Source organism: Cotesia glomerata, linkage group LG3 (genome assembly GCF_020080835.1).
Source record: "Cotesia glomerata isolate CgM1 linkage group LG3, MPM_Cglom_v2.3, whole genome shotgun sequence".
Taxonomy (NCBI): domain Eukaryota; kingdom Metazoa; phylum Arthropoda; class Insecta; order Hymenoptera; family Braconidae; genus Cotesia; species Cotesia glomerata.
This window is the reverse complement of record NC_058160.1, coordinates 9,727,205-9,744,589: the sequence shown is the minus strand read 5'-3', so window position 1 is coordinate 9,744,589 and position 17,385 is coordinate 9,727,205. Positions and strand designations below refer to the sequence as shown.

General features: G+C 29.6%; 2 protein-coding genes across 5 annotated transcripts; both read left to right on the top strand.

Moving 5' to 3' along the window:
* The first annotated feature begins 727 nt into the window (after window positions 1-727).
* On the top strand, window positions 728-13,411 carry LOC123261227 (serine protease filzig). 3 transcript variants are annotated; one of them, XM_044722775.1, is made up of 7 exons: window positions 728-746; window positions 7,027-7,120; window positions 7,806-10,211; window positions 10,571-10,757; window positions 10,848-11,113; window positions 11,186-11,340; window positions 13,010-13,411. In XM_044722775.1, the coding sequence occupies exons 2-7, from the start codon at window positions 7,027-7,029 to the stop codon at window positions 13,169-13,171; spliced, it is 3,270 nt and encodes a 1,089-aa protein (XP_044578710.1). In that variant the 5' UTR covers window positions 728-746; the 3' UTR covers window positions 13,172-13,411. The 3 variants fall into 3 exon arrangements, with proteins under 3 accessions (XP_044578710.1, XP_044578709.1, XP_044578711.1); XM_044722774.1 differs by lacking the exon at window positions 728-746 and adding an exon at window positions 4,548-5,041; XM_044722776.1 differs by lacking the exon at window positions 728-746 and adding an exon at window positions 5,116-5,174.
* A 915-nt stretch (window positions 13,412-14,326) lies between these two features.
* LOC123261243 (prohormone-3) lies at window positions 14,327-17,137 on the top strand. 2 transcript variants are annotated; one of them, XM_044722797.1, is made up of 5 exons: window positions 14,327-14,480; window positions 14,909-15,092; window positions 16,236-16,365; window positions 16,449-16,601; window positions 16,683-17,137. In XM_044722797.1, exons 2-5 carry the CDS (start codon window positions 14,934-14,936, stop codon window positions 16,916-16,918), a joined length of 678 nt encoding a protein of 225 aa, XP_044578732.1. In that variant the 5' UTR covers window positions 14,327-14,480; window positions 14,909-14,933; the 3' UTR covers window positions 16,919-17,137. The 2 variants fall into 2 exon arrangements, with proteins under 2 accessions (XP_044578732.1, XP_044578731.1); XM_044722796.1 differs by having other exon boundaries at window positions 14,328-14,476.
* Window positions 17,138-17,385: the final 248 nt, after the last annotated feature.

Below are 17,385 nucleotides of genomic sequence, written 5' to 3'. Positions count from 1 at the left end.
TAAAAATAATAATTTCAATATTTAAAAATTTTGTTATTATTATTATCCTACATCAATTTCAACTTATTATTATTAATAATAATAATAATAATAATAATAATAAATATAGATAAATATTGTCAATCAAAACACGTGTGTCAATTTAGTTTATAGTATACGATTGAGAATAGATACGCTCAAATTTATTTTTTTATCGCCCAAGTATTGTCCCTCGAAGGGAATACAAATGAGCAAGGTAAAAAAAGGTATAAAAATTAAATGACGGTACGTACGTACATACAAAGGAGTAGAGTGTGACGACGGAGTGCAAGGACGTAACAGAATAGTTTGACGTAGGTAAGGGGTAGGGGTGGTTCGATAGAGCTCCGAGCTAGTACCAGACCACCAGAGCAGCTGATTCGACTATCCGGTACTCAGGTACTCCGGGCCAGGGTCGCCAGACAAACTTTATACATACGCGAGCTACTCTACTATTATTCTGCTCCTACCGCCTCCCACTGCTTGCTGGCTACCCTCTGCTCGATATTTACACAATTTTCCTCTACAACTTGAATTAGAAAAGATTGTTGCAATTTCTGTAATGTAAAATATAAGGAGCGCAATTGGCCTTTCGATGGGAAAGTTGCCCTGAGCTCAAATGAACCGAGTTACTGCGGCTAAATGTTACTGAATCTTTATTAAACGACCCGTCAAGATCATATCATCGCACTCCAGTCAAAGGTCTGGGTCAGAGACTAAATTCTCAGGTATTATGTATAATAATCTTATTTTCTTTTTTATCATCCATCTGTCGCTTAGATCCTAGGAAATTGTACAATTGAATAAAAATAAAATTTTTATTAGAATCTTTGGATCTAAAAATATTTTTGAGGTAAATTTTATTGCAAAATTTGCAACGTTTTTTTAGCATCTAATTAAATATAAAAATTAATTTCTCTATTTAAAGTCGCGTTAAATAAAAATTAATTATTGTACTGAATTTAATAGAATTTTTTATAAAATTTTTATAATGAAAAAAATTTAGGGAAAAATTCTCCATGTAGAAATTTTAATAAAATTATAAGTGGGAATTTTTTTTAATATTTTTAACTTCCCGCTAAGAAAATCGAAGATTTTCAAAAATCGGGAAGTTATTGTTTTCACCCCGTTTTGCAAAAATCGAGTTTTCATCAGATCTCGACGTTTGAAGGTCACAGGAAGCTTCCCTGACTATCCCCGCGAGGTTGTCACGGTGTCTGTATGTGTGTGTGTGTGTGTGTGTGTGTGTGTGTGTGTGTGTGTGTGTGTGTGTGTGTGTGTGTGAAAGTATGTGAACCGCTTATAACTTTTGAACGGCTTGACCGATTTCATCGCGGTTGGTGCCATTCGAAAGGGCTTGACCAAACTTAGATTTTGAAAACTGTTTGGACCGATTCAGATCAATAGATTTTGAGAAATCTTCAAAAAACTGAAAAAAAAATTTTTTTCAAATGTGGTTTTTTTGGAATAACTTTTAAACGGCTTAAAGGTTCAATTCCAAAAACTAATCAGCTCTTAACCTCAAAAAACCACGTCGATCGCCACCAGTCCGGTCAAAATCGGTTGATTCGTTCGAGAGATATCGTGAACGAAAGAAAACCGAAAAAAGTGTTTTTTCGGAATAACTCCAAAATTCCTAGCGCGATCATTTCAAAATTTGAGATTCTTTGTGAGGCTTAAAAAACTGCGTCGAATGCTTCTAACCGCGTGAAAATCAGTTTATTCATTCAAAAGTTATTGCGGTTTAAAAATTCAAAAAATAGTGTCATCAAATCTCTATCAGATTTTTGAGCTCGAAGAGCTCAAAAACGTCATTGGTGCAATTTTAAGCGCCTAAGTATGGAACTAGCGGGAAGTTGCAGGGATGGCCTTCAGGGTCAACCGTTTTCCTAATTTTTTTTTTTATAATTATTGATTTGTTATAAAAATTTTAAAAATTTTTAAATTTTATTATGATGAATTATTAATTATTATAATAGAATAAATAATAAAACAAATTAAAAATTATAAATTTATACATTAGATTAATTGCGTATAAATTTTAAGGTATAACTTGATTGATTAATTTTTATTCGTTGAATTATATATTTTAGTGCGGTAATTGATAATTACACTGAAAAAAAATGAGCAATTTTGTGACAAAAAATTTAATTTTTTATTGCATTGCTTATTTTTTTTTAAATAAATTTTTTATCTCAATTTAATGTATGTATTTTATTACACTGATAAAAAATTAATTTGATTAAAAAAAAAAAAAAATTTTTAAAAAACTTATAATTTTTGACCTAGATAAAATTTACTTGAATAAAAAAAAAATTTTTTTTTAACTAAAAAAATTTTTCAAAATAATTTTCTCTGTTAAAAAATTTTTATTTTTTCACTTTTTTAACTAGAAAAATAACTAGAAATTTTTTCTTAAAAATAAGAAAAACATAAATCATTATTGCATCTATTCTATCATCATTCTACTTAGTAAGAAATAATTTACTCAATTACAAATAATAAGTGTACGACAAGTAATAATTTATGTTGAATAATTACAGCTGAAGAAAGTCAAGCTAAATTTCTATCAGTACATCCATGTAATCAATTTTCCAAGAGGTATACAATTTACGGAGCGACCTATAGGAAATAATAATAATAATAATTAAATCAACAAAACCCACATATATCTACCAGAGGTCCAATCGACCCGTACCGCAATGGATTGACTCCAATCCCCGGGTATCTTCACTCAGAATTTACACGTAGTAAAAAAAATTCTGTTCTCTTACATCTGAGCATACTTTGGGAACTTGAGCGTACCGTTATCGATTATGCATTCCACCAGGCAACCAGGTAACCACCTGTGTCTCCAACCCGTCGCCCGATTGGGCTCCACGTGACAATTTAAATAAGATATAAGAAAGTCTCCCAATACATTAGCCATCAGCTATCAAGCTACAAGCTACAAGCTACAACTACCCACGTTAATTTTTGGGATGACTCATTGGTATTCCCTCGGTCCGTAACCCAGAAACCCGCAAAAAATTTGAACCATCACACGTTTATCATTTATCATCGATATAACCTTGCGTTTAAACTAAAGCGTAGTTTAATTACATTGAAAAAAAAAAAATCATTTGAATCAAGAGAAAAATTCTCGAACCTAGAAAATTATTTTGGAGAATTATAATAAAAATGTTAATTTTTTTAACAAAAAAATTATGGCAAAAAAATTGACATTTGGAAATTTAAAAAATTGAAAATTAAATTTTTTTTAAATAATTTTTTTTTAAATTTGTTTGTTAAAAAGAATTAAAAAATTATCAACTGACTTCTAAATTTAATGAAATTTATAATTTCAAAAAAAAAATAATTTTTTTATTAATAATTTGTAAATTAATTTATTTTTACTCTTATTCAACATAGAAATTTTCAAAAATTGAAAATGCAATTTTTTTTAACAAATTTGTCCGTTAAAAAAATTTTTGCAAATAGTAAAGTGCACGGAAAAAAGTAAAATCGAAAAATTACATTATAAATAGTAATAAGCGTCGCTTCGTATAAAAAACTAGAAAAATTGCAGTTCGAAAAAATATTTTTCTTAATTCAAACTGAATGTTAAATTTCAGAGCTTTCAATGTAATATTTACATTTTATAATGTAATTCTTACAAAATTTGTAATAATTACAATCTGAAACTAATTTTTCTAGTTTTTTATACGGAGCGCCACTTTACATTATATAATGTAATTTTTCTATTTTTCTTTTTCCGTGTGCTTACTTAAATATCAGAGTTTTATCGTCTTGAATCCGAAAAATTTTTGAATCAAGTAAAATGAACTCAAACTCAAATTTTATTCATTTAAGAATTTTTCTACTCAAATCAAAATGAATTTCTTGATTAAATTTTTTTTCCGTGCAAATTTACTCGCCGTAATACACGAAACCAAGGTGTTAACGCTACGAGTTCTGATTACCATCCCGGCCGCTTAAATAATAAATAATAAATAATAAACAACAGAGATAACATAAATATAGGAACTCCAAGTAGTAGGACAGTGTGTCGTTGCCGATACCGATCCCGATGGCAATTCCAATGCTGTCGCTGTTCCCCTTCTTTAGCAGTTTGACCTGGTCGTAGCTGGCCCACTTAATTCTTTGCTCTTTTTTCTTTTCATTTTCCCTGGGCCTTTTCATTCAGCTAGGCCAATTAAATGACAATTAAAAGTACACATCACCTCAAAAATTAATCCTTTATTAATTAAAATGAAATTAATTTAATCAATGTTAATTTTAAAGGTGATCCTGGTTAGCCATAGTCTTCCCCCTCCTTTACCCTGGAAGTAAATAAATCCCTACTCTCGTGCCCCTTCTTAGCTCCGGAAGAACAAGTTGAGTCCCCTCTTAAAAATGAGGCCCATATTCTCACTAAAGATATTTCAGTTTGTCACTTATACCTGACTATTATATTTATATATTTGTATATAAATGTTCCCTTTCTCTCAAACTCAAGTAACTTCTTCCGAGACTTACCGTCTTATCCTGTCCTTCTGTCTAGTCTCGACTCTCTCGATTCGCGATTACCACCACATCGAAGCCCGTTTGTATAAATGAAGCCTCGGTACTCACATAAGTACAAGTACAAGTACTACCAGTAGAGTTAACAATAATAACAAGTGGGGAACAGAGAAGTGTGTAGCCCATACCATACCAATGCTCTATCCAATCTCTGATGACTTTGCCGATGCATTCCCGGCACATGCCATGCCGGTCAGACGTGTACCGTCCACATTACCTTCCGGATGGATTGATAGTTGATAAAGACGGTTATCGGTCCAGCTTTCGGTTTTGTTTTCTTTTTATTGTTTTCCCCCCGGCGAATTCTTCTTCGGGACTCAATGACAAGTTCGCCAAGGTGTTGGTTTGTTTTTAGTGAAGTGTTAGACTTATTTTAATTATTTTTATTATTGATATGTTTATTGTTGTCCATTCAAAGGAATAATTTTTAGTTTTTATCTTCTTATTAAAATAATTAATGGTAAGTTTTATTTTTTTTTATTTCAAATTTTTCGAGAAAAATTTTACAAAAAATTTTTAAATGTTAAGGTCAGATTGTCCTACTTTCAAGATCAGGTTCTCGGTCGTTGGTCGTGACCGGTCGCAGCCTCGTGGTACAAGTTAAACATCTTTTTACTCGTTTTTTTATTTATAAAATAATTTTATTTAAAAAAAATTTTTTATTAATAAAAATTGTCAGATAATTTAAAAAAAAAATTTCTAAATACTCTGTACCGATTCCCACGTGTTTTATAATATACAATAAATATATAAATATACACTACTATACAAATATATAAAGTTAAAATGCCGTTGAATAGACAGTAAATATAAAATGTAGATTTAATTTGTTGATGATGCGTTCACTGACAAGAGATTTACTAACGGTCCACACTTTGACGTGAATGACTTGCTTCTAAGAAGACTAATATAATAATAATTATATCTATCTCATGTATTACTCATCTCTAAAATCTTTTTTTCATCCTTTCTTTATTGACAAAAAAAAAAATTCTAAAGAAAGTGAAATAAATTATTGCTCGTAAATATTATCAGGCTTAGAAAAAAAAATTTGTAGAGAGAGAGAGCTGTGAAAATAGTTAAGAATGTCCGAGATTAAAGAATAGTTTAAAGATATTCCTTAAGTTAAACTCTGTACAGGGTGGGAACAATCAGGTCACCCAGATTTAGCAGAACTCGGTTCTATACTCTGTTTAATAAAAAGACACTGAGGTATCCTACTACTACTACTATACTACAATATATTTGCTTTATTACTGTGTTGAGGACGTCTGCTCAACAGAATTAAGAACGAGCTTTCTCCATCGCAACTTTTATACATATATTTTATAATAAATGATAATAATAAAACAAGTAACCCATTTACATTAGATGCGTACTGATTATTACTAAGTATTACCGTTTAAATGCTATTATTCAAATTCCTTTTATTGTTGTTGTTATTATTGTTCCTGTTAATGTTTTATCTTTTATGAGTCCTGTACACGTAATACAATAATTTAATTGATTATAAAAATTATTAATGTACTTTATTGCTGGTCTTAATTGTTTGTTTAAAAGAAAAAAAAAATAAGATATTGTTTTAATTTAGAAAGCTATTGTTTCAACGCGATTAATTTTTATGTCATTTTTAAATAGGCAATTTTTATAGAAATAAATAAATTTTATTTTATGAAAAAATAATAATAATAATAAATGTTAGTTTTTAAAATAATATCTAGTAATTTTTTTAAAGCATCTAATTTTAAAAAATATTTCTTTTTTTTATTTTTTATTTATTTTTACTTAACTAAAATTTTCTTTAAAAATTTAAAGCAATTATTGTTATTATTATTATTATTACTATATAAAAATTAATAATAATAAATTTTATTTTATAAATAACTATTTTTAATTAAAGTGTTGAAGTAAATATTAAATGATAGATATCAAACAGGATTTGATTTTTTACACGCGTAATGTTTACTTAGTATAAAAAAAAAAAATAAAAAATAATAATAACATCAAACCGGTGATTTTTTTCATTAAATTTACGTTAATCCACACACTTTAGCACCGATAATTGTTAAGTGTATGTGTGGACGACGTATATATTTAGCAAAATATAGTGTTCACTGTAGCGAGCATGTACGGGTATATATAGTTGAATACGCGGTTGTATAACGGTAAATAAAATCGTCAGGAGCAGAAGCACCAGCAGCAAACAAACATAAAGGTATTCGCGTAAAGTGCGTGCGTGAATCACGGAGTTGAACGTGTAGATCACGCACTCAACTCTAGATACTAGAGCTACGGCTCTGTCCGGATAATATGGTCCATCCTCGCTATGCTCATTGATTTCATTAATTACGAAACACCTTACTCTACTTAGTTTATTACCTGCAGATTTTATTATTAGATTTTTTTCACCCAAATCGATCTATAATTTTATTTAATTATTTACAGATGGCTTCGCAAAGATACGTTTATCTACTTGTAGTCTACTGTTACTGCCTGGGAGTATTTGCTACTAAAAGCACATTTTCAGAGCACAGTCGAGGTAATTCAAAATTTATTTATTGGATGTTAATTATTTTGAATTCCCTGATAAAAAAAAAGTATTGAGACACAAATTTTTATTAAAAATTAAAGAAAATTTTTGTATCCAAAATTTAACACAAATTATTTTATTAAAAATTTAACGAAGAAATTTTTCACACAAATATTTATTAAAAAATTAAGGCAATATTTTTCAACACAAATTTTTGAGTTAAAAATTTAACAAAAAATGTTTTACTACAAATTTTTGTATTAAAAATTAAATAAAAAATTTTTTAATATCAACATTTATTAAAAAATTAACACAATATTTTTCAACACAAATTTTTGAGTTGAAAATTTAACAAAAAATTTTTTATTACAAATTTTTGTGTTTAAGATTGAAAAAAAAAATTTTTTAACACAAACATTTATTAAAAAATTAACACAAAATTTTTCAACACAAATTTTTGAGTCAAAAATTGAAAAAAAAATGTTTTACTACAAATTTTTGTGTTAAAAATTGAAAAAGGAATTTTTTATTACAAATTTTTGTATCAAAAATTGAACAAAAAAATTTCCAACCCAAATTTTTATTAAAAATTAATCAAAAAATTTTTTAACACAATTTTTTCTACACAATTAAGCAAAATTATAACAATCTACAAACTATCTCAAAAACTAACCCCCAATTTATCTGTTTAAAGGTCGGAAGTTGTTCGGTGGGTACCGAATAGAGCCAAAAGTATGTCGCCCATCAAACCCCTCGCGAGTGCGTGGGGAGGATCCACCAATCTGTATGTTCAATTACGAATGCAGCCAGCGAAACGGGCAAGTCGTGGGAGCTTGCATGGACGGCTTTTTATTCGGAGCTTGCTGTCAACTACCAGCGTCCTCGTCTTCCTCTTTGCTATCATCAGCGACCTTCCCACCAATCGACCATGAAACAAAAACCTTCGAAACAACCAAGAAAGCAACTTCAACTGTCCCGTTCGACCATCAAAGCACCATGGACGATTTATCTCAGCCCGACATTCTGGAGAACCCCGACAACAGCCTCCAGAACAAACAAGAGCCATCGGAGCTTAAACCGGTAGCGACATTAACGCGCCCGGATCAGGTTCTCCAAATAGATCCGGTGTATCACTTGCCTAGTTTATTCTCCCACGGGCTTCCCGCGAGCAACACCTCGCACCTGGAAACAGTTCTGCTGGACCAAAACGGGACTACGATCGACAACAAGATCGATTTTTCCTTCATGCCCCGACCCACCAATCGGTCCACAGTCTCCCCCTACTCCTCCTCCCCCGCCGTCGCAACTACAAAAAAATTGGGCTCCAGCACCGAAAGCACTCGCTTGCGTCCCACCCACTACATGAACACCCACCTCATTTCCTCCAGCACGGAGTCAAATTTAGTCCGCGTGAACACTCTGTCCGGGAACAAAAAACACGACGACTCAAATGACTTTCACAAAGAGGAGATTGCGATAAATCATATAATATCGATTCTGAACGCTAGTACGCCAAGTGGATCGAGCGCATCTTCCTCCCATGTCACGCAGCAATTAAATACCGGAAGCTCATCGATTCACGGATGGGTGACCATCGATGACACATCGGAATCGACAAACACTCAAACTTTTCCTTATACATACTACAAACCCGTTCAATCAACAAAACCCGCTAATTTCTACCATTACCAAGTCGCCTCCTCGACTCCGCTCGTTTCTACGACTAAAAGCAAACCAACCCGACCTTCTAATATAATTTTATCCTCCGACTTTACTCACAAAAACAACTACAACTATCCTACCACTCAAAGTTTGTCTTCTAGTTATCAATATTTGTCTACTAAGCCGACGACTCTCCCACCCGCGCCTACTGTTATTGTTTTGGGACCACTTGGGACCAATGATTTTACCAGTGTTACTTCTCCTAAGCCATTTACGAAGCGACCTATTAATAATAATAATAACCAACAGCAAAATAAACCAATTTATTCCTCTTCTTCTTCTTCTTCTTCATATTATTCTTCACCCAAACCTTCCTCGCTAAAACCTTTCAATAAATCTACAATAAAGCCGAATCAAACTAAAAAACCGGGAACTACGATAACCCACAATATAAGCACGATTATTTCAACGGACACCAGTGCTGACACTTTGAGCAGCAGTAATATTATTTCAACAAGCTTTATTAATGTTAAATTGAAAGATTCGACGAGCCCGAAGCCTTCTGGAGCAAGTGGAGCGACTTCAACGTCTTCTTCGACGATAACAACAGCTGTTGTGACCAAAAAGCCGACTGTTTGGACGACATTGTCCGCTTGGTCGAGCAAGCCTAGTTTTCAGCTGAGGCCTGGACAGACTGATCTAGAGTGGGCTCACGAAGGCTTAACGCCGGTTCATACGATTGTTTTTAAGCCTACGTCGAAGCCAGTAAGTAATATTGTCACTGTTGAAAGCGATGAGGTCGAAGGAGCGACTACGACTAACGATCACTTGATAAACTTCCCTCCAGACCGCAATCCTAATTTGACCAATTCTACTCCGACGTCTCAGCAAGAAAAGCCGACGATTGTCGAAGCTTCGAATAATACTAATCAGGAGGTTGAAATTGAGAATGAAAATGAAATTCACACGCCTAGTTTTATTGAAGACGAAGTTCTGACCAATAAAGTCGACGATTTTGTCAATAAAATTGTAGATTCTTTGCAAGGAAATTTTCAAGATTTGAAGGACATTGTTTATAGTAAAAAAAATGCAACCACTCCGACGGTTGTTACGAAAAAACCTCCGACGAAAAGACCCACTCAGCAGAAAGTTACGACCAAAAAACCACCGACCAAGCGACCTGCTAAACCCGCTACTTACGCAGCTACTACGGGAAAACCTGTTAAGGTTACAAAGCCTGACAAAGTCACTACGGCCACTGTTTCAAGCACCAAGAGACCTATTGTCACTACCAAACGACCTGTCAAACCCACTAAAAAGGTTAATATTACCAGTAGTAGTGTTTCAACTACTCAAAAGGTTGAATTTCAACAAACCACTGAGGCTTATTCCGTTTCCGAGACTACTCTATTTTCTACAACGCCGGATTTTCGTAGAGGTGAAATTTCATTAAAATAAAAATGATACTGAATGTTTAACAATTATTGGAATTTTTATAACAAATAAATTATGAAAATATTTTTAAAAATTCGCACTTTATTACATGTGGAATTTTTTAAATTATTTATCTGTTATAAAAATTAAAAAAATTAAATTCAGTATCGTAAATAAAATTATTCTTATCAAATGTTTTGTTAATTTATTTATTTATTTATTTATGATAACTTGTTGTTTAATAAAATAAATTTTATAAAAATAATTAAGCACATCTAAGTAATTTATTAATATTTATTTTAAATTTTAAATAGATTCCCTCGGTAGTTTATTGTATATTTAATTAATAAATTTGTTTGTTAGAGTGTGGAGTAAGACCAATGATTAAGACAGGACGTGTTGTTGGTGGTAGAAATGCAACATTTGGTGAATGGCCATGGCAAGTATTGGTACGTGAAGCCACATGGCTTGGATTATTTACGAAAAATAAATGTGGAGGTGTACTTATTACTGAAAAATATGTTATTACTGCTGCGCATTGTCAACCTGGGTAAAAATTTGTTTTTATACTTTTTTTTTTGGTTTAGAATTATAATAATAATAGTAAAAAAAAATTTTTTTTTCTTCTGATTTTTTAAAGATTTTTGGCGTCGCTAGTTGCAGTGTTCGGTGAATATGACATCTCAGGTGAACTCGAGCAGCGAAGAAGTGTGTCAAGAAACGTGAGAAGAGTTATTGTTCATCGCGAATACGACGCCGCGTCGTTTGCCAACGATTTGGCGATCCTCGAGCTCGAGAAGCCCGTTGAATTTGACGCCCACATAGTTCCTATTTGTATGCCCGATGACAATACCGATTATGTGGGGAGAATGGCCACAGTCACTGGATGGGGTCGTGTTAAATACAGTAAGTCGATATTCATAATAATAATAATATAAAGGATTATTGACATTTGTGAAAATGTTTTTTTTAAATCAGACGGCGGAGTTCCGTCGATTCTTCAAGAAGTTCAAGTTCCTATTATGGAAAATTCAGTGTGTCAAGAAATGTTCAGGACTGCGGGTCATTCGAAACTTATTTTAGACAGTTTTCTTTGCGCTGGGTATGCTAATGGTCAAAAAGATTCTTGTGAGGTAATTTATATTTTTTTTTAAGTTTAAATATTAATTTAATTAGTTTGGAAATTTTTTTATTTATTAATTCAATTAATATGAAAATTTTTTTAATTATTTATTAAATTAATTTTTTTATTTTTTTAAATACTAATTGCATTAATATAAAACTCTTTAAATTATTAATTCAATTAATTTGAAATTTTTTTAAATTATTAATTTAATTAATTTGAAATTTTTTAAAATTATTAATTCAATTAATATAAAATTTTTTAAAAATTATTAATTCAATTAATATGAATACTATCAACCTTGCAGTCACTATGTGACTGCCGTGACTCGTGAACTATAAATAAATAAAATTTTTCTTTATTAAATAATGACTTTTGTTAAATTGCACTGTACTGTGTTAAATATTGACGTTTTTAAAGATATAAAATTATCCCGATGTCACTCATCAAGAGTTTTCATTTGAGTACCCACATGCATTTTGATATATTTTTCATATATACATATATATAATATATGAAAAATTGATGTGGGTACTCAAATGAAAAGTCTCGATGAGTGTAGTATCGGGATGAGCTTATATCTTTAAAAATGTCAATGGTTCAAAAGATACAAGGTAGTTTCTTAATTATGTTAAATTGCACTGTACTTTCTCAACTATTAAAGTTTTTAAAGATATAAGCTCATCCCGATGTTACACTCATCAAGAGCTTTCATTTGAGTACCCACATGCATTTTGATATATTTTTTATATATACCTATATATAATATATATAAATATATGAAAAATTGATGTGGGTACTCGAATGTGAGCTTATATCTTTAAAAATGTCATTAGTTCACAAGATACAAGGTCATTTCTTAATTATCCATCTAGAGATAAAGTATTTTCGAATGCAGCCTAAATATTTATCATAATAAATTGATTATCGGTGAGAATGATATGAAACTTTGAAAAGGCACAAACTCAAGTCAAGACCTTTGCTATGACACTAAATTTCACTAAAAAAAACCGATTTATCATATGACTATTCTGGACACAAAATTTTTCTTATTCTTTTAATCATATAGATTATAAATTTAAGTATTATGAAAATTTTGAAAATTAATAATTGAGGAGCTGATTTTCAAAAGGGTATCTTTTCATATTTTAAAAGACCAGTTTTCTGAATTTTTAAATATTAATTACTTCGAGAAATATAAAGATTTATAAATGAAAATCAAATTGCAACTTCATATAACCGATAGCATTTTATAACTAAACTAAAAAAAGTTCAATACAAAAATTTATAATTGAAGATAACCAGTATTTTGTCTCGAATAATCAAAAATGAAAAGATACCCTTTTGAAATTCAGCTCCTGAATTAAATTAATTTTTTTAATTATCAATTCAATTAATACAAAACTTTCTGAAAATATTAATTCAATTAGTTTGAAAATTTTTCTATTGATTAATTCGATTAATGTAAAATTCTTAAAAATTATTAATTGAATTAATTTAAACATTTTTTCATTTATTAATTCAATTAATGTCAAAATTATTAATATAAAAATTTGTTTTCTCATTAATTGAATTAATTATTAATTATTAACTTAAATAACATAAAATTTTTTTAATTTATGACTTTAATCAATTTGAAAATTCTTAAAACGACTAATAAAATCAATTAAAAAATAAAGGGCGACAGTGGAGGTCCGCTAATGATGGAAAAACCAGACGGAAGATGGTTCTTAGTCGGAACAGTGTCTCACGGTATAAAATGCGCAGCTCCGTATTTACCAGGTGTCTACATGAGGACAGCGTATTTCAAACCTTGGCTTCACAGTGTCACCGGTGTTTGATATAATTATCCTTCCCAAAAATACAAAATAAATAAAATCAATGTACTCTTAAAGCAACATAGCAACAGAGCATGTGTACAAAAGGTCCTATTTATGCACGCGTGTCATGCTAATATATATATTAAATATATAAATCTTCGACAAAGTACTGAGATAAATTGTACAAGACGGTCATTGATTATTAAATAATCCAATGATGCCCATAGGAAAAATTTACATTCGGTTTTTTATTATTAATTATTTATTTATTCAATACTGTAAATAATTTATTTATTTTTTTCCGTACAAATTTTTGTACTATACAAAATATATGTAAGTTCAATTGTATTATAAATTATTATTATTTATGTGTATAAAATTTATTTATATAATTTAAAATTTGTTTTATCAATAGTCTTTATTTATTTTTTCTAAACAATAAATTTATGGAAAAAAAAAAAATTATATTTTGATTTTTATTCGTGTATTTTTTGACCTTGTATGGAAAATATATATATATATATATATAGATAAATTCATGAATATAATGTAATTTAAACAAAAGGTAAGGTGAAGTTATAAAGTTTTAAAGTTCCCGGTGTTCTATCTGATTTTAATGCAACAAGAACAAGGATCCGTTGTTATATAAATGTTAAGGGTTGAATATGTATAAATATATACATATAAGTGTGACTGGAAGTTATAATGTATGGGAGATGCTCTACGGATCAATAAAGAGAGAGTAGGAAAGATACATCTGTTTAACTTTTAAGAAAGAACGAGCGCGAGCTACCGCCTACGCTTTAAATTAACTTCCATCACGAACTTTTTATAAAAAACGTCATTATCTTTATTAACTTATCGAAAAAAATAATTAGTTAAAATAAAGTGTATAATTATTTAAACAATCCAAGTTTAAAATAAAATAAAATTAATGATCTTTTTAAATTGATGATTTTTGGGGATTTTATCCAGGGGAGATTTTTATTGGAATGATAATAATAATTATTTATATTTACTATTATTTTTATTTTTATTTTTATTGTGTAAGGGTAAAATTTCATGAATAAATGATATTAAAAAAATAATTTAATATAATATTATTATAAATACGCATGCGTGAATTTTGTCGCTCCCACTAGAGAGTCGCGGCTGAAGAAGAGTAATGTAAAGCTCTGCAGCACACACGGTACACGGTTCCTACCAGTTTTCTCCAGTCATTCGAACCCTCGACAGTACTTATATTTTATTGGCTTAATAATAAATCATAATAAATATTTTATTTTGCTGTTTAAAAGTAAAATTGTGCTAGTTTTTATTTTACCGGTAAGTATTTATTTTTATTGCGCAATTTTTATTTATTTTTAATTATAAGTCAGATAAATAAGATATTTCCTTTTGCCCCTCCCTCTCTCCCCCCAAAAAAAGCTCGGTAGTAATTAATCTGATTTATGAAACTAAAAGGCAGAAGAAAAACGATAATTAATATTAATATCCTTACAAAACTCCTTAACATTTTATAAATGTCACTTGCGATATAATAAGACCCTATTATTACATCACTTGACACAACCATAATTAATATCGGTGTCTAAAATCAATTTTTCAATTAAATGTTCATAGAATCAATATTCTTGCATTTTGTATACTTGCGATAAATTTAATTGTTTTTTCCTTCGCCCTTTTAGTGACCTTGTTTTTAAATAGCTTTTGTTTGAGTTGTTTTCATAGGAGCATTGTTTGTTTTTTTTATTTCAGAAAAAAAGGTATTGAACCAACAAAAATGATTAATAAATTGGGTATATTGATTGGTATTGTGATGATGCAGCAGCATATTGAAGTAAATGCCTGGGGGGGTTTATTTAATCGCTTTACTCCAGAGATGTTATCTAATCTCGGTTACGGTGGTCATTCGGGTGGATACAAACCTTCGTATATGCAGGTAATACTTTTATTGTATACCCTTTATAACTTATATACCTCATAGGAGCTTTACCTTTTCACCTTTTATCATCGATTAATTCTTTTTTTTTATTTTTTATTTTTTTATTAACTGCTTTAAGACACACGATCTTATAACAATTCTAATAAGTTTTTTCAATCTAAGCTAAAAAATTATTATTATTATTATCATCCAACAGCAATTTCGAGTTATTATTATTAATAATAATGATGATAATAATTAGCAACCTTACAGTCACTATGTGACTGCTGTGAATCGTGAACTATAAATAAATAAAATTTTGCTTTATTAAATAATTACTTTTGTTAAATTGCACTGTACTTTCTTAAATATTGACGTTTTTAAAAATATAAACTCATCCCGTTGTTACACTCATCGAGAGCTTTCATTTGAGTACCCACATGCATTTTGATATATTTTTCATATATACATATATATAATATATATAAATATATGAAAAATTGATGTGGGTACTCAAATGAAAGGTCTCGATAAGTGTAATATCGGAGTGACCTTATATCTTTAAAAATGTCAATAATTCACAAGATACAAGGTCATCTCTTAATTATTAACATTTTAAAAGATGTAAGCTCATCCTGATGTTACGCTCGTCAAGAGCTTTCATATAAGTACCCACATGCATTTTGATATATTTTTCATATATATAAATATATATAATATATAAAATATATGAAATATATGAAAAATTGATGTGGGTACTCAAGTGAAAGGTCTCGATGAGTGTAACATCGGGATGAGCTTATATCTTTAAAAATGTCAATAGTTTACAAAATACAAGGTCATTTCTTAATTATATATCTAGAGATAGAGCATTTTCGAATTAACCTAAATACTTTTCATAGTAAATTGTCTATCGGTGAGAATGCGATGAAATCTTGAAAAGGGATAAATTAAAGTCAAGACCTTTGCAATGACTCTAAATTTCACTAAAAAACCGATTTTATCATATAAATACACTGGCCACAAAATTTTTTTAATTCTTTTAATAATATAGATAATAATAATAATAAGTTTTCATCGATGGAGTTTTATTATTATTATTAAAAATTTTTTTATAAAAAAACAATAACAATAATATTATATGGTTGGATCGATTAACAGCGACCGCTAACAGGAAATTATGCGAACAATTTTGCGGAAGGATTGGAAACTATTGATGATCCTTGTGAAGATAGAAGATGCGTTTCAAATGAATATTGTTGTTCAGGTCAAATTTGCATCTTTGATCGAGGTACGTCATTAAAATATATTGAATAAATTATTTCTCAATTATAATAAATAAATTATTTTGAATAATTTCATTTCATTTTTTAGATAACGAAGGATTTTGTGTGTACCCGTTCGGGTTAAAACAAGGAGAATTATGCCGAAGAGACAGTGACTGTGAAACAGGTCTCATGTGTACTGATGTCATCGGAGCTGATACTAGGTCCTGCCAACCCCCAATTACTTCTAATAAACAATACAGTGAGTTTTTTTTTCATGAAAAGAAAAATTAATTTTGTCATAACTAATAATAAAAATTTATAAAAAAAAAATTATTAACAGGTGAAGAATGCACCATTTCAAGCGAATGTGACATTACCCGAGGTCTTTGCTGTCAAGTTCAACGTCGTCATCGTCAGTCAACCCGAAAGGTCTGCTCGTACTTCAAAGACCCTCTGGTTTGCATTGGCCCCGTGGCTACCGATCAAATAAAGTCCGTAGTACAGTACACGTCAGGGGAAAAGCGAATTACTGGACAAAATAATAGAATTCTCTTCAAACGCGGTTTATTCATATAATTAAACAATTAAATATTTAATACTTTTTTCGCTTAAAATTTTTAAAAAATTTCTCGGATATTTATTTGAAAAAAGGGAAAAAAATTATTAATCTAGTCATTCAGTTTTAAAAATTTGAATTTTATTTTAAAAATAGAAATTAAGCTAAAAGGATGTGCGACTTCCATAAAATATCCTTCCTGATTATTGCGACTGAATAATAAAAGACATATCAAGTTATATTTGTTAGGGCTATAAGCTAATCTATTGAAATATATTATATATATATATATATATATATATATATATATATATATATATATATATATATATATATATATATCATGAGAAAATATATAAATAATATAATAGATAATAATATCCTCAACTACAGCACAAATTTAATCAACAAAAAATATAATACTTAATTTTTAAAAATATTATATATAAAACATATCAAATGCTGTGATTAGAATTCCAGCTTATTA